The sequence below is a fragment of the Xiphophorus hellerii genome, chromosome 20 (genome assembly GCF_003331165.1).
Source record: "Xiphophorus hellerii strain 12219 chromosome 20, Xiphophorus_hellerii-4.1, whole genome shotgun sequence".
Lineage (NCBI taxonomy): Eukaryota > Metazoa > Chordata > Actinopteri > Cyprinodontiformes > Poeciliidae > Xiphophorus > Xiphophorus hellerii.
Genome location: NC_045691.1, coordinates 14,207,422 through 14,225,638, shown reverse-complemented (window position 1 = coordinate 14,225,638; position 18,217 = coordinate 14,207,422). Strand labels below are relative to the sequence as shown.

The following is an 18,217-nucleotide window of genomic DNA, read 5'->3' as shown; positions in this document are numbered from 1 at the left end:
TTTTCATAGATTATCTGTGTGTCATTGTGACAGTTTTAACAAACGTAAAAAAAAAACAACTTTTTTTTATTTTTATAAAAGTTACATACTGCAGCTTTAACTAATACCGTCTGCTTAGACGCTCCTTTTATTGTTGTAGTTTGGCCGCCAACCAGCAGAGGGCACCGCTCCTTAAGCGGAGCCCATTTATACAGAAGCAAAGATGGCGTCCATAGTTACCCGAACGGGAAAGACAAACGGTCCACACCGGTGTGGGATTCAAAATTAGCTTTATATAATTCTGTTTAGAAATATAAACTCTCGAAAAGCGTCTTAAGATTCACTTAAATGGCGCTCAGTCAGCCGAGCTGCGTCAGCTTCTCATTAAAACGTTTCTGATTTGCTACGAAGACGAGGATGATGTGTTAGGAAAGCGGAGGGCACAACAGGAAAATGGTGCCATGATGGAAAAACATTTTGAGAGCTAACAAATTTCAAAGAGCAACCACAGACAATACTTCTGTATAAATATCTCTATTCATGGGGAATTAAGTGTTTTGATATTCTTATCACCTTTTATTTGTTTATTAAGCAACTTAAGAGGTTCCTGTTTTGTTATATTTTTCAAATATGTCTGTTAATAAAGTGTGAGAACCACAATTTTCTGTTTATTCAGTCAGTATTTAATACAGCTGACACAAAATGATGTTAAAATGTAATGATGGTATTTTTTAAATTTCATTACATGAAAAAAGTATATTATCGAAAGACTCAGGTTTTTAAGGTAATGTCCACTTATCAATTAATCATTAGTTGATTGATAAGATTAATCGATAACTTGCATCCATAGTAGTAACTAGTTAGATTTACGCTAATTGGAGAAAAGAAAATTGGGAGTATTTTTACTACGCTGTACTTCTTACTTGAGTAACTTTATTATGAATTACCACTACTTTTGCTTAAAATGTCTGGATACTCTACTTAGTATGAGTAACTTCACTGAATTAAGAACAAGCTTCCTTTAGCCAAAAAGTCACCAAACAATCACCTGCAGTTTTTGTTAAAGTTTCATAAGTTTCATGTTGATGATGTATTTTTTTAAAATATTGAATGACGTTGATTAAACTTTTACCAGATACTTTTTTACTTGAGTAAGAATAATGTTGAAGTAGTGCTATTCTTACTTGAGTACAGTCGTTGGATACTCTGAATATTTTGAAGAAACCCATAACTGCACAGGTGATACATCAACTCTGCTGTCTGATGTCAGAAAACACATAAACTGCGTCTACAGGACGCTTGGAAAAAGAAAACCGCAGACAATTATTTCCTGCTTGAAATCTATAAATTAGCTTAGAGTGCTTCTTTTAGGACACTTAAAACCAAGAAGTCTTCATTTTTCCTAGCATGAGGCATCTTTTGGGCCCGGCTCACACTGGAGCAGCGCCACGGTGATGCATTCAGAGAAGTCCACTCATTATCAGAGTCCCACATAGCAGCTGCTCTGTGACGAAGAATCAGCCACCTCGTCTCTTGGCCCCGAGCTTCCCTGACCCACGCAAACCCCCTCTTTTCTTTTCTGTTTTTTTGCTTTCTCCCACACACACACACACACACATTTCCATATTCTATAAACCTCATTAAACTCTGTTCTCCAAACCTTCTGACGCTGCCCCGCCTCCCTCAAACTCATAAAATATGTCATTGAGAGGTCATTCATCAGGACGCAGATGACCTTCGATAACCCTGAGGAGTGGGAGGGGAGGAGGTGGCAGGATGGATGCTCGATTTTCACATTTTGTCACGTCAAGTTCCCCAAATCCTTCTGTATTTTAATTGGGTTTAATGTAAAAGATCAACTCCAAGTAACAAATAAGTATAAATGGTGTTCAGTGGGTCCAGATCAGCCGGACCGATGGAGAAAATCTGCAAACATCAACTCTTTCCACAGATTCCCAATTAGACTTAAAGAGGTGTTATCAGGTATTTTACACTTTTATAGCACAATCAAGTAACTCTGTTACGTTCAGTTATTGTGAAAATGCTGTTTATATTAAACATGGCAAATAAATTTGACTTTGTAATTTAACCTTGGAATTGGGTCTCTGTCTCTTTAAGAAGCTCCTACTCGTTCCTCTATTAAGCTGTTAGTAACATTTTTACCAGCATTTCACTGAGTTGCAGCTCGTATATGAAGCTCAGCAGACTCACAGTTTCACCAGCTGTTCCCTAATTGCTGCTGCCGCTAGTCTGGAGGAGCTGAATGGTTGCCATGGGAGACTAAAGGATTTCTCAAACATGCATAAAAGAATCAAAAATAATTCACCAGGTTTGTTTTAATGAGGGAATAACATAACATGATGTAAGGCTTAACAAAAATGTTGATTTTATGTAATACTGCCCCTTTAAGCCTGGACTTTGACTAGGCCACTGGCTCTAAACCTCACATTGTGTAAAAGTTGAACCTTCACCCCAGTTTCAAGTTTTTTTTCTTTTCCTTTGAATTTGGCGCTCAATCAACTCTGACCAGCTTCCCTGCCCCTTACAAAGAATAACATTACCACAGCATGATGCTGCCACCACCATGTTTCATTGTGTGGTTAATTAGGCCATGACGATGTACCAGAGTAGTTTTCTATCACACACAGCGGTTTGGATGGACAAAAAGTTCAATTCTGGCAAACCTGAAATGTTTTCACCTCACAATCAAGTGGCACTTTTTAAAATCAACATAAAACTCAATAACTTCTGTGGTCATAATGTTTGAAAAAGGGTAAAGTAAAGAAAGAGCGTAATGGTGCAGAAGTAAACTCAAAGATAGTCTGGGGGGAAAGTCAGAATTAATGCTAATCGATGTACATAATGCAGGAGAAAGATGAGGCTCTTGAAATGTCCAAAAATCATCCAGTAATTAAGAAAATGACTTACTCTGCAGGATTTACTGGACAGCTTCCTCGTCAGATCATATCTCCCCTTCAGCTCTTTCAGCAGCTGCTCCAGGTGACTTTTTTCCTCCTTGTCGCTATAGTCCGGGTCCAAGAGCACGTAAGCCCGCCAGTTGGCCGAGTCGAAGCCCCAGTGCACCGTCCGGTTCTCCAGCCGCTTGTGGCTGTGCACCACAAACTTGTGAGGAGGGAACATGAGTCTGCAGTCCATGCACTGGATGCAGGCGGCGGCCGGACCCGTGTACAGCTCCGGGACGAACAGGCCCTTGCACCGACCGAAACACTCATGGTAAACCTTGAAGCTGCGCTCGGTTCGCTCCAGCTCCAGCGAGCCCCAGCTCCTTGTTGCAGTGAGGCGGGTACGTCCCGCCGTAGATGAGCGCGTTGCACAGGCGCTCGGCGTCCGTCTGGGTGATGAGCCCGCAGGACGGCGCGGAGAAGGGCAGGATCCCCACCACTTTGAGGATCTCCAGCTGGTCCGCCGTGCACCGGGAGCAGTAGATGTGCAGGTCGTCGCACACCGAGTTGATCTGCTGCAGGGAGAAGTCTCTCAGGACGCTGTTGAGGATCTGCGGCAGGCACAGCCGCTTCTCCCCGCCGACCACGAAGCAGGAGATGGGCTCCCGCTCCAGCACCGTCTCGCACCTCTCGGTGGAGCGGTCGGACGGGATGAAGAGCGGGCCGGACATCACCGGGGGCGTCTGGGCCGGCAGGGAGAGCACGATCTCCGCGGATTTGCCATCCTTGGCGAAGAGCGAGTCCTGGTGCCACCGGGCGGAGAACGCCGCCGGTCCGCCGAGGGAGCGCATGGAGCTGATGTGGAACTGCTTCAGAGTTTGCTGAAGTCCGGGATGGGGCTGGAAGCCGGAGCCCTCCATGTTGTCTGTGGCTGGAAACTCAAAAATGAAAGCTGGGGGGAAACTCTCTGGATCGTTCTTCCTCAGCATCCGGCAACAAGCTCGCTAAGGCGCATTTCCATGTCGGCGGAGAAGCTTCCCAAGCGCGTCCATTCAGAAAACTGAAAGCTGCCGGGATCACAGGCCAGTTCCTGTAAACCAAACTCACGAATAAAAAGTGGTGAAGCCGAGGCGAGAGAAGTCTTTCAATCAGCGGGTATTCTCTGCTACGGAGATCCTGCGGTTTTACGCACTCCGAAATAAGGCTCGTCTGCTCAGTCTGGCGTACTCTCAGCCTGTCTCCCCACTCAGCCAGTCAGTGTGTGCGAGTCTCTCCCTCTCTCTGTTTGTTTGTGTCTGGTTCAGTCATTGAATCCCAGCCAGGAATGTGACTGACTCCCCGGGCTGGCTCTTCCCTCAGCCAGCTGTTCCTCCCTCCGCTTCATGGCAGCTGCACACAGAAAAAACCAAACCCAGGCGAGGGTGGAGCTCCTGGAAATGAAGTTGAGTCGGCAAATGTAACGCAAATTAAACACTTTATTATTATTACTAACCTGGAAAATCTTGATTTGTGTTGCAGAAACTCCTGGGACTACCGTCAGCATAAAAATAAGAAATTACAGAGAAGTGAAAATATTTAATTGACGTCGTTTGTCAGGATATAATCAATTTATTGGCAGAAATATGACATTTATTTCCATATTAAAAACAAAAAGTCTGTAAATAGTCTTGGACAATAACTTTCTCCATTACTTGGTGGTTTCTTTTTCTGTTTTGGGGGTAATTTTAGTGTTTCCTCAAGAATTGGCGTATTTAATTAATAACTTAAGACAAAAAGCTGCATTTTTTTTACTCAGTGTATGTAAACTTCTGGTTTAAGCTGTAGATTATCAGGGGGATTTTTTCATACAAAGAAATTATAAGATACTGAAAACATTGGAGACCATATACAGTCAATATCAATACATTTTCAGATTTAAAATAATATTTCAGCAGGTATTACACTTAATTTTACTGTATTAAAAGTGGTCTGATGTAATATTCTTATAGAAATTAAATGTTTAATTCGCCGCAAGCATAAAAACATCAAAGTTAACAGAAATAAAGCTTGGACTTTAAGCTGTTTTTTACTCATTGAAATAAAATGCTCACTTATTCAGAGCCTTTAATTTGATATAAATAAAATCACAAAGTTTCAAAATAAAATCCAGAGCAACCTATTTCCTTTAGATTAAATTACATCTGCCGGTGTAAATCCAGCTGCTGTGTGAAACGTCAGAGGAAACAGCAGAGAGGTCGTAGATGAAGGTGGAGAAGATTTCAGCAGGATAAAATTAATAAACATTTTACCAAACCTTCAACATCTTAAGGAGACATTTTAATCCATCGTCTCCAAAGAAAGCATTAATCAGAGGAGCATCAAACATGCTCTGATCACCTGCAATAAACTATAGGCATTTTATAAAACAATATGGTATTTTTACAAGTGTGAAACATATTTTTACAAGCGTAAGTGGTGGCTGCATCATGCTGCGTGAATGTTTCTGTTCTGCAGAAACTGGTCAGACTTGATTGAGCTAAATATAAAACAAGCCAATAAAATTGTTTGAGTTTGCAAAAGTATTTAGACAGAAGCAGAGGCTCACAAAAACATAAATCTGCCACAGTTACTAAATTGTATTAACATAATAATCATTATAATTAAAAAAAAATATCATTAAATTACTAACCAATGTGAAAAAATGCAATAATAAATTGAAAATCTTTTAAATCAGGTCACTTTTATGCATGAAGATGTGAAAACCAAACAGGTATCGGATTACTGATTTGTTATCTGAATCACAACTATGTAATATTGGAGGGATGTTAATAATAAAACTACAACAGTAGTTTTAATAATAAAACTACAACACAAGAACATTGTTTCAACTTTTTAAGTAACATCACTGATCTAAAAAAAACAAAATAAACAAAAATCATTTAACCCCAAGAAGTAGCAGGTATTAAAAAGTTAGGTGCAGCTCTAAACACATTTACTTATTTTAAAACAATATATTTTCACATCAACAGGGAGCTGGATTAGAAAGATTAACATTTCTACCACTAGAGGGCGGAAAAGTAACTAACTTAATCTCAAGTGTGAAGAAAATTTGATTTGTTGGGGGGAAAAAAAACCTAAAAATTGAGTAAATTTTACTACCCAAAATTTAACTTTCACTTGAATTTTACATGCAAATCATAAAAAAAATAAAAAATAGAAGTACAACAATGCTTGAGCATAAAAATGGTAACATCCATATTTTATTAAATTATGCAACATAAGCTTACAGCATAACCAAACCAAACAGAAACTAAAAAGGAAAACATTTATTCACCACCATTTTAAAATATTAAAACATATCTGCTTTAAGATTTAAACACTTATATGTATAAAAAACAAGTCAATATCTCAGCAACAAGGTTCAAACGTTATCGAGTTTTTTCATCACAGTTTTTACATCTCAAACTAAGAGAGTTAAATGTCTGCTGGATAATCTTCCGTTTCCCCCTCTGCACGACGCATGGTTCCATTTTACGAATTGAAGCAACAACATATTTTTGTTAAAAGGCATTTTATGTGAGTAATAAATAAAACTGAAATGCTGTCCTGCTCCGTTACTCTTGCTCTGAAGCATTAACGTGATGACAGAGCTGATGAGCCGACCCGAAGCTTCATTGATAAAGCGGAAAGTGTTCTCGTTTCCGGAGTGTGTCTGCCTGCATCATCATCCTGCCCAACCGGCACATCCACCTGCTTCACGGCGCCCTTAAAACAGGCTCTCAGAAACATCACCGCCAGTCCTCAAACTCCATTAGATATTTTCATAGGTTTTAATCAGCCGCAGGCCAATTGGGAAGCCAGCAGGGTTAGCCATTACTGTAATTCAGGCATCTTGTTATCGTACTGCGGGGGCGGCGTGATGGGCTCTATGGTCACCGGGTTCTGCGTGGGGGTGCGGATCTGGAGGCGGAAGTCTTTCAGGTGCAGTTTGTCCGACTTTATCCGTCTTACTCTGAGGGGCTTCAGTAAACGGCTGGCCCGGCTGGCGCTGCGGGTCGGCAGGCTGGGCTGCGCCGCGATGCCGGACGGCTCGGCAGCAGCGGGCGTCTGGTCGTTCAGAGGGCTGTTCTCTGAGGAGTTGTTAGCAGGCTGGGAATCCTCGTTTTCCACAGCTGCCAGGATGTCTTCGTAGGACGGCAGCTGAGAGGTGCTCTGCCTCAGGTTGCTCTGGCGGACGGGGTAGTTGCCGCTGCCGATGACCTCGTCATAGCTGGGCACGTTGTACGACTCTGGGTCCCTGGAAAGGGATGCAACAGGTTATCCTCAATCAGGAAGCATCATGAGAATAAACAAATACCAGCATATGTTACATTTACAAACCATCTGGATGGAAGGTAATGCTTAAAGGAGACCTCTGAAGCTTCCCTGAACAGGTCGGTATTAGGGCTGAAACGATTCCTCGAATGATTCGAGTACTTCGATTATTAAAATTCCTCGTTAAATTATGTAGCGCACCGTGTTAAGGCCGGATCATTATTTTTAGTCGTTGTGAAGTGCTAACATAGCAGCATGGTGTTTAATTGTGCACCGTTTTGTCAGGGTTTGGGTGAGAAATAAGGATTGCTGAATTTTGCGGTGCGACGGTTGGAGTACGACAGCGTTTGTGGCGCCGTCATGGTTTTGGAGCGAATGATAGAAGAGAGAGAGAGAGACCTTATTCCTCGGATAATGGAAAAAATTCTATAGAGTACTCCATTACTAAAATATTCTTTTACAACAGATGGGTCTATACAAAACATGTTCAGTACAGTTTCCACACAAAATCATTCTTAGATAACGATGATTCAGTCTGGTCAGTTCTGTCTTTTCTGAGCTGTTTTAGGGCCTCCTGTCACTTTAAACCAAATAAACTGCTGCTGGCCACGCCCCTAAATCAACATGTACACTGACATGAAAATGGCTGCAAACAGATGCCCAATTACATAACCGTACACCTTTGAAAAGCAAAAGTAGGGCCTCCTGCACAAACAACAAAAATGCAGGAAGTGGTTTCTGGATGTTACGTCAACAACAAAACATGTATTTTCCAGCAGCTATTGTACAGCACATACAGCTGACCAAATGCTTGCTACCTAGCTTGGGTTGCTAGGTAACAAGCTGGGCTTTGCTGGGGTTGCAAGGTGAAGGGAATCTTGCTGATTTGTCACTTAACACAAAATTTTTAAAACAGATAATTTTCCAGGCACTAAAAACCATTAACTGATTGACAGAAAATGGTTGGTGTATTTTTTTAAGCATTTGGCTGTTTCTTAGAAGTAAAAAAGAAGTACAAAAACATGCAAAAAGTGAATTTTGCATAATAGGTCCCCTTTAAATGCGTATTGCTTGAATGAAGCCAGATTTTCTTGGCTTTTACTAAAAAGGTATTTACTTTGCTTGGGTGAGGAGAGAAGCTTATGGAGCTCTTGAGTGACAGTTTACTTAAAATTGGCTTCTTGTTGTACAATTGAATCCAAATAAAAGCTGTTAAGTGAAGCAAAACTGAAACAGAGACATACAGGACAAACAACCATGCACACACACACTCACACCCCTAGGGAGAATTTAGAGAAACCAATTAACCTTACTGTCATGTTTTTGGACTGTGGGAGGAAGCCGGAATACCTGGAGAGAACCCACGCATGCACAGGGAGAACATGCAAACTCCATGCAGAAAGACCCCGGGCCGGGAATCGAACCCAGGACCTTCTTGCTGCAAGGCAACAGTGCAACTGTGCACCCCCAAAACTGAATGTGAAACTCAGAATCAAAGGCTGTATTCAGGTAATCCATAAGTCTGTCTGCGAACACTTAAACCCGTAAAAGCTCGTCTCTGATTAAACCACTTGGCCAAACAGCTGAGAGTTCATAAATGATGCTAACAGCTAGTAAAGTGTTGCTAAATGCTAACAGGACTGAGTCTGCATGTTGCACGGACAACCTGGTTTATTTATTTATTATTTATTTATTATCATTTTCTGGTTCTGCTTTGCCATGTTCCAACTTCTACCTTTTAGGCTATAATCTAGTGCTGGGCAATAAAACAATTACAATATTTTATCAAGGAACATAAAACAACAACAACAATGATAAAGACAGACTTTAAAATTCAATAAGACTGAATATAAATGGGGACAGATTTTCACAGCATGAAAAAGTGATTTCAAACTTTATGATTTTTTCCCCATTGACACTTTCTGTCCCGCTTCAACAGTTATCAGATCTCTTTATAAGAAATCTTAAGTTTTAAGTCCAAACAAATGATCACATTTAAACCTCATATCATATTTTTGCCAGAAAACAAACATCTTGAAAATGGGAAATATGAATCAATGACAATCAGTCTTCCGGTTGGTTTTCAAAGCAGAAATATGATTATTATAATATTTTTTTAAAAACGCTTTCTGAATCAACTTAACCCCACCAATCCCAAAAAACAAAAACAATAAAAAAACAACAGTAACAGCCAAATATGGTCAATGGTGATGCATCGGTACCAGACCCGTACTGCAGGCTGTTACTTATCACAGAGAGCAGGGAGTCGACAGCCACACCACGTTGCATTTAGTTGCAGTTTTTTGCAAATAATTAACTAATATATTCAATTTTTTCTCTCTGTGTTTGAGCTAAATGAAGGAGGTAACATTTGACTGCAGGCACCATCTGAAAACTTGACTAGCCCTGATCACAATGTGTGCAGCATTAGCTAAAGCTAACCATAGAAGAAGTTACAAAATGATTGAGCAGTGACGTGCGGTCAGGGGAGGCAGGTGAGGCAGTGCCTCACCAGCCATCATGGAAAGAAAGAAAATATATAATCATAAAGTAATTTAAATTGTTATATTCATCCGGTGGTTTGTACTAAAAAATATGTATTTTTCATGTAGCTTCACCAATTTCGATTTTTATTTGTTCAAAATCGCTGAATTTTCTTATTTTCCCATTCAAATGCTTGGAAGCGATGCCGGTGAGGCAGCAGCGAGCTCTGCCTCACCTTGGATTGCGCAACCCCTGGCTCTGCGCTGGCTGCTAAGCTGAGAGAGCGTGTTGCTGTACGGCGTCAATAAAATGGTTTAAACAAATTTAATATGTGAACTTATTTCCAATAATTTAGCTTATGTATATAATGTACAGTGCTTTTTGTCACCAACTGTGTTTGTGTAACGTGTTTCGTGTAATGAGCGATTATAAACGGTAGAGAACAGGTTCGAGGTGAGGCAGGCAGTTCTCTTGCCTCATGGCAGGGGGCGCTCAAGATCCCAGACGTTCGTCTTGTTCACTCCTCAACTGCCGAGTAAGTGACAGCGAGCTAGGCTAAACGATTCGGGAAGCAAGTCAAGTGCAGCGATAGATTTTGTGAGCTACAGTTTGTATGTGTAAGGATGCAGAAGTGAAACATAACCTGTAAACTGCTGTCAATCTATGCATCTATTTGCAAATCTGATTCTGATGACGTCAGTGCCTCACCAGCTATGAACCTCACCGCACGTCACTGTGATTGAGCTATAGCAGATCGTCTCCGAAAAATCGGACTGCTATATTTCTGCGGTGGCATTAATTGCTCGAAAGTGAAACACAAGTTGATCACGCAGAAAAAGAGACTTGCAGAGTTACTGCAACATAAAATATCTTTGCAACATATCTGCTTTAGGAAATGGGCTAATTATCAGGACTTCAAAACAAGGACAAAAGTTACCATTATTTTTTAAATTAAAAAATAAGGGTTTTCCTTTTACCACTGAACTGCAGGCAAACTGGGATCAAAAGCGTTTAAAACCCTGTATAGGGTGCCGATTTGCTAGATCTCCAAGCCTGAGCATTCAGCCATCATTTCTTCTGAGTTTTTTCTTGTCTTTGGATAAACCTCCAAATTAATCCTCACTTTATGAAATCAAATCCTGGCGTGAGGCTTTACAGTGATTACAGTTGTTTTTGGTGGCCACTGCTCTATGCAGTGATGCCAAAGTTGACCTTTACAGCAGCTGGCTGTAAAGGTCAATAAGCTCGTTTACATGTTTTACATTTATTTTTACACATTTCACATTTAAAAAAAATTTCATGTGCCCTTAAAAGTCAGGTAATAAAAGAGAAACCTCAACCAACCAGCTCTTCATTAGTTTCTGATTAGAAATGACTTCATGATTCGTGGTATTTGATTTAAAAAAAAAAAAAAATTACATGTATATTTTTTGATTTTATCAAAAAAATTTAATAAAAATATTGTGGTTTTACCAGGATATATTTTTAAAAAGTTGCACAAATAGAAAATGTTTTTGGCTGGGATTTTGCTCCATAACGACTCTTCCAGTTTTCACATTTCAGCCTCATGATCTACATTTGTGACAGCAGGGGGCGCTAAAATCACAAGATATGGACATCAACAATTTGCACATCCTGGAATAATGGCCTCAGCGATCTTTTTTTTTTTTTTTTTGCCAAAAGTGATTTTATTTTTTTTAAAAGAAGGCGGTGGTGGTTTAAATTTTTTTTCCCCCCAAAATCAGTTTATGTAAAAGGGGATTTAAAAAAAAGATTTTTTAGGAATGTGGCAATATTATGCTGTTAAGTTTATCTATTAAAACATTTAAGAGCAGAGCAGACAGCTGTCGTCACTCACTGCTGTTCCTCTCCTGCGGCCTGGTCCATGAAGCCGCTTGCTGCTCTCGCTGGCTGGGCGTTTTGGCTCTGACCTCTCCTCTTGCTCCTCAAACCGAGGCAAACAGACAGCAGCAGCATGACCACTCCCACTCCGACCAGAACCAGAGCGATTGGTGAGATGTTTTGTAGGCCATGTTGTGTAGGGCCCACAGTACTGTTTCCAGTTGGAGACTTATCTTCTGGAATCATAGTCCAGACGATCATAACGATCCCCAGGGCAACGAGTCCCACTCCCAGGGCGCACAGCGCATAGTGGGCCCCTGATCCTCTGGACTCGGACCTGGCTCTGTTGGGCCGGTTGTTGGCCCCACATATATTTCGACTGGAACACATACTGGCCGGACAAACCGCTGCAACCAAACAGAAGACAAGTTGTTTTAATGACACTGATCATAAATGTGTCTACTGTTTTACTCTTTATCTTATAATGTAGATAATAAAATGTTTTTGTATTATTATAGTTGATTATTCTACCAATGAATCCATAAATCAGGTTTTTTTAAAAACCGACACATTCTGCAGATTTATTTAACCTCTTATGATTATTTGTGACAATATCAGAAATGCATATATTCTATTATTATTTGAGAATAATGCATAAAAGTAATATGCATTATTATTTGTAAAATACACAAATAATTAAATTCCTCTTTAAAATGTGAAAATAAACATGTTATTGCCTAAAATTTAATGCTTTAGCATTCCTTCAGTGAAAGTTTGACCATTTGTAGCAAAGGATGCATCTGCGGCTAAAAAACCTTTTCTAGCATTTTAAAATATCTTTTCTTCTTGACTAATAAGTACAATTTAGAGCTGATCTCAACGAATAATTTGTTAGGAATAGATTTTTTTTAAATACAACATTTAAACAAGGTGAAGCTAAAGCTACGTGACTAGAGGACTTCTACGTGCTACATGCTAGAAAAATACCAGAAACTTCCCTATTGCTTACCACTGCTGTAGGAGCACAAATCGAGTTTGCCAGTAATCATAAATATCTTGGTTTTATTCTAGATAATGAACTCTCTTTTAAAAATCACATAGCAAATCTACTACGGACATTGAAAATGAAAATTGGGTTTTATTATCGAAATGGATCTTGTTTTACACTCAAAGCTAGAATAAAATTGGTAGCAGCGACATTCCTGCCACTTTTGGATTATGGAGATGTTTTATATATGAATGCTTCGACCAAATGTCTTCAATCATTAAATACTGTGTATCGTTGCGCTTTAAGATTTATAACCGGTAGTAGACGTCTGACACATCATTGTGATTTGTACGCAAAAGCTGAATGGCCTCCTTTAAGTGTACGGAGAAACAATCATTTAATGATCCTGATATATAAATCTCTACTCGGTCTAACCCCAGCATATTTATCCACTCTCCTACATAGAACTGTCAGTTCTCGTTCTCTACGCTCCAATAACATTATTCTTCTGCATGTCCCATGCTTTCGAACTGAAAAAGGGAAGCAGGCATTCAGTGTGTTGGCCCCCACAGCGTGGAATCAGTTGCAGTCTGAACTTAAGATGTCGGAAATTATTTCACTGGACTTATTTCGAGCAGTTCTTAAAGATAGGCAACAAGATTCTATGAAACAGTGTCATTGTTTTTAAATTGTTCTTATTGTTTTATACTTGTGCATATGTATTAATTGTTTTTATCTTGTAACCAGGTTGCTATGTATTGCAAATTTTTTGCTCAGGTCCCTCTTGAAAATGAGATCTAGATCTCAACGGGGTTTACCTGATTAAATAAAGGAATATATAATATATACGTAGAATATATTTACAGATAAAGAAAGTTTTATTAAATCTAAAATGAAAAATGTATATATTTTTGTACAGCTTTGGTCTACTTACTACTGAATATGTTGTTCTTTCAGCAACTGGCCTTTTTTGAGTCTATATACTCCAGTTACTAATTAATCGATTACCAAATTAGTTGAATGTACTTCAATAATCGATTCATTGTGATTTATCTGATTGTTTCAGCCCTAGAGGTAAGTGTGGTGTGTTGCGCTGTGAATAAGCTCTGATAACACTTCAAAGTAGGTTTTCTTCCTCAATTTCACCTCCTATGAAGCAATCTTGGTATCTATAATTACTGTGTAGTAGTTCTGCATGTTTAAAGCAGGAATGGTGTTCGGATGGCTGCATTTTTCAGGAGTGAGTGTGCATGAGAACGAGCCGGAGACGTGAGGTGGAAGTTCGCAGGCTGGCAGAGCAGGTCCAAACATGACAAGCACCGGCTGGAGAGACGGAGAGGAACCAAACTCAAAGAACGACACACTGGCTTTCTCTGTAAGAACAATAACAGCTAGCGGAAGAACATCACACATCGCTACATATGCCGGAATAATTTAAATCAATGACAGGCAAACCACAACTTAAACTTAGTTAAATTAATGTGTTAGAAATCTGGTTTGTAATACAATGTTAATCTACAATAAAAGAGGATTAATATCTATCACAATATCCATCTAGAAAACTTATCACGATTTAAGCATTTCATATCAGTCGATTTCACAAATTATCAATAAGTTTTTTGTTTTAAGTATCTGAAATTCTGATGAACTGGTGATGTGAACCTTATCCACAGTTTTCACTACACAATGTTGTTTTCTTATTTTTCAACGGTTTTGAGGCAGAGTGGTGAAATCTTTAACTGCTGCTGCGGCGGTTACGACAGGCTGTTGCTAGGTAACCAGACAGTGAGTTGCCAGGTAACCAAAAAGTGAGCGAGTTAGTCGACGTTACAAACTTTGCTAAGCAACTCATGAGAAGTTCCCAGAATGCTGTTCGGTACTGGATCAGAGTAAAGTAAAACTATTTAGCTTTCTATAAATTGATATTAATCACATATCTATTGCAATATATTACATTTTTTAAAACTCAAAATCAATCAAATTTTATTTGTATAGCACATTTCAGCAGCAAGGCATTTCAAAGTGCTTTACATCATTTCAAACACAGAAACACAAAGCAACATAGAATCAACAATCAAAACATGACATTAAGTCAAGTTCCATAATTGATTACGTTTCAAATACAATTCTAAACAGGTGGGTTTTTAGTCTAGATTTAAAGGAAGTCAGTGTTTCAGCTGTTTTACAGTTTTCTGGAAGTTTGTTCCAAATTTGTGGTGCATAGATGCTGAAAGCTGCTTCTCCTCGTTTGGTTCTGGTTCTGGGGATGCAGAGCAGAACCAGAACCGGAAGACCTGAGAGGTCTGGAAGGTTGATACAATAAAAGCAGATATTTAATGTATTGTGGTGCTAAGCCGTTCAGTGATTTATAAACTAACAACAGTATTTTAAAGTCTATTCTCTGAGCTACAGGGAGCCAGTGTAGGGACTTTAAAACTGGTGTTATGTGCTCTATCTTCCTGGTTTTAGTGAGAACGCCAGCAGCAGCGTTCTGGATCAGCTGCAGCTGTTTGATTGATTTGTTGGACAGACCTGTGAAGACGCTGTTGCAATAATCAATACGACTGAAGATGAACGCATGGATGAGTTTCTCTAGATCTGGCTGAGACATTAGTCCTTTAATCCTGGAAATGTTCTTCAGGTGATAGAAGGCCGACATTATAACTGTCTTTATGTGGCTCTGGAGGTTCAGGTCAGAGTCCATCACTACTCCCAGGTTTCGGGCCTGATCGCTGGGTTTTAGTTTTCCTTTTAAACAGGAAAAAAAATTTTTTTAAATCTTGGCTCAGTATAATTTCTGTTTTACTGCAAGTTTCTTTTCTCCTGAACGTGAAAAAAACACAGATATCCATCATCACATCAACAGGAACACAAAGATAATTTAATTTAATGTTGTTAATGATTTATTATCCAGGCTCAATGCGCATCCAACAAACTGGATCATCCAAAGTTAATTCACGTAAATCAAAACAAAAGAAAGTGGAGTCATTTTCGAAAACCTTTTTATGCTTATTTCTATCCATTTAAATTATTATAGTTTACAAATAATAAAAAACAAAATGTCTGACATGTCTCCTGAACTAGAGACAATGCTTACAAATATCTTAATCCGACAAAGGATGCTAAAGGACTGGATAGGTCAAAGGTCATCTTTTCTGATCAAAGTTTCTATTTTATATGTAAATCTGAGGTAAGAGTGAGTGGAGGAAGAGCGTCGGTCCCATCAGTTTTATCGAGTAAAAGTCAGTGCTGCAAGCTTCCTTCTGCTGACCAGCTTTATGGAAATGCAGGATTCATATTCCAGCTGCTGTTGCATCCAGAATGGGAGCTTCCTGGAAAGCCCGGTTACAACCGCGGCGCCGCCGGCCCAAATGCTGCTCTCCTCGACTTGTAACGGGAGCAGAAACCACTGTCTGCATTTTACTACAATACTTTTTAGTACTGGGGGAAAAAAACAAACTTATGGAGAATAAGTTATTATATCTCACTACTGCTAAGATGTATTAAGTTTGATTTTGTCTTAATCACTAGTTATTATACAGTGAGTTTTAGAAAACTTTTTATATAAACTTTATAAAGATGTAGTTTAATATTAAATAAATGCTATAAATTGTTTATTTTTTTAATAGTTGTGTCATTTTTCTAGTCTTTTAAAAAGATTTTGTTAATTTTTTTGTGAATCCCTTAGTTTTATGGCATTTTTTTAATTTTATACCTTTGTGCAGGGGATTCCTGTATTTTAAGGTTTGAATTTAGTATTTTATTTTATTGGTAGTTTTTAAAGGTCGTAAATTGTCATAACCTTCAAGTTGATGAATAAGAGGGAGAAGATTCAAACGAGGTAAATCTTTGGAGTCGTTCCAGCAGCTTCTCTTATAAATTGTGGAGAAGTTTTTACATGATGAACGAAGTTCTGAAAACCCACAACTTGAAGCTGTCATTGAACTAACGGTTTACTTCGCTGGATACAAGACAATTTTAAGGCTTCTTGTACTTTTTTTACGTTCATAATATGTTTAAACATTAGGCGTTATATCAAGTCATAATGGTTAACATGCACAATGTTTTCTACTTTATAATACTGAAGTTTTTGTGAAATTCTAATTTTTTTATAGTTTATATAAGGACAGAAATACTCGCGTCTAATATTTATTTGGTTTAGAAGCTAATCAGCATTTTTAACTCCTGTGTTTTATGACTTAATTACGTCAAAAGGCTTTGAAAAAGCCTCCAGTGAAGGTTATTTCTTTACTGGTAGGTCATTTTTTTATCAGTTTGACCATCCTTTAAGGTTATGTCATTGAGGTAAAGTTCACCTGAGTTACACATCAAACTGAAACTCATTATGTAAATACATATCTGTCACAATAACTTCTGCTGGGAGAAATATTGTCCCTGTTGTTATTGTGATAAACAATAACGATATTTTGAGACCATTTTCAAGTGATATAATGATAATGGCATAATAATGCAAGAACACGTTCTCAAAGCTCAATAAACTTTAAATTATAATAAACCTTTAGAACTAACTGTAAAACATTTTAAATATTCAAACTAAAAACATAAATAAAACAAATTATGAAGTGTCAGTCATTCAAAAGAAGGACTAGTTGATTAAAAACAAATTATATCTGCACACACTCTACTAGTAATATACCAGCTGCAGATTTACACCCACAGTTTGTGCTAAATGAGACTTTTCGCTTGTACTCTTTTATTAAATTATTTATTTGTATTAACTATTTTGAGAATTGGCACATAACACATTTTTGTCTGACTGGTTGCACCATTTTTAAAACGTTAAATCATCTGCTAGATAAAAAGAAAATCTGTCTTTTTAACAGATTTTTAACCTTTTACTCTTCAGTAATTTCTTAATTCAGATTAAGCACATAACTTATTCCGGATTTAATTTCCCTTTGAAAGTACCGAGTGTCCTACAGTTTAATGAATAAAAAACACTTGACTTTGCCATTTTATTATCCCATTTTCAGACATGTGGTTTACCGGCAGCAGTCAAACTAAAGAAGCCCACCCATCTGTCCATCTTTGTCCGGTTTTATTACCCACCAGGTTCTGGTTGTTTGCTCCAGGCCTGTTTGACAGCGTGCATGGGCGTGACCTGTTCGACATTAGTCAATTTCCAACCTTTAAAAAAAAAACCCGTCTATACTGCAATTAAGTTTTAACTCAATTCAGGGTCATTAGGGTGAAACATTAACAGCTGCAGGTGCAGAGAAGAGATAATGTGAAGGAAAGTGAGCGGCTGCTGCTTCCATTCCTGTCAAGTAGGAAGGGAGGAACCTGTCGCACCTGAACAAAAACACTTTATAACAACACAAATCTAATTGGGCGACTCTTTACAGCGAAAGGACGCTTTAAAACCTGAGCAGAGTACAAAGTCCTCCCGGTTTTATTCTGTCAAAGTTTGAAGCGGCCTTACCTTTTCACCGCTCACCGCCCAAGGACTTCCCTCTGCATCGGGGAGTCACCTGAATCCCGCAGGTGTTTTTTCAGGAAGACCAAATCACAAACCGGAAAGAAAAATAATAAATAAAATAAAAGACAACACAAACGCCACTACTCAAACCCACTTGTTGCGTTATGAAATTCCCGATGAATATTCCTGCTGTTCCCCCCTGAAGGGACAAACGCGACGGGGAACTTTGAACAAGCTGCGGCCGCAGTGACGCCTCAGCTCCGCCCGGTCCTAGTGCCACTCCTGTTA

General features: G+C 38.9%; 2 protein-coding genes across 2 annotated transcripts in view; both read right to left on the bottom strand.

The window, feature by feature from the left end:
- The window catches only part of skib (v-ski avian sarcoma viral oncogene homolog b), a 53,266-nt gene extending 48,914 nt beyond the window's left edge, over positions 1–4,352 (bottom strand). Inside the window, 2 exon segments of the mRNA XM_032549076.1 lie at positions 2,908–3,259; positions 3,261–4,352. Of these exon segments, the coding sequence (XP_032404967.1) occupies positions 2,908–3,259; positions 3,261–3,871 (963 nt within the window). The 5' untranslated portion in view covers positions 3,872–4,352.
- A 1,230-nt stretch (positions 4,353–5,582) lies between these two features.
- On the bottom strand, positions 5,583–18,179 carry tmem51b (transmembrane protein 51b). The gene is made up of 3 exons (XM_032549078.1): positions 17,933–18,179; positions 11,518–11,908; positions 5,583–7,158 (listed from the first exon to the last, which is right to left on the bottom strand). The coding sequence occupies exons 2-3, from the start codon at positions 11,889–11,891 to the stop codon at positions 6,735–6,737; spliced, it is 798 nt and encodes a 265-aa protein (XP_032404969.1). The 5' UTR covers positions 11,892–11,908; positions 17,933–18,179; the 3' UTR covers positions 5,583–6,734.
- Between the last annotated feature and the right edge of the window lie 38 nt (positions 18,180–18,217).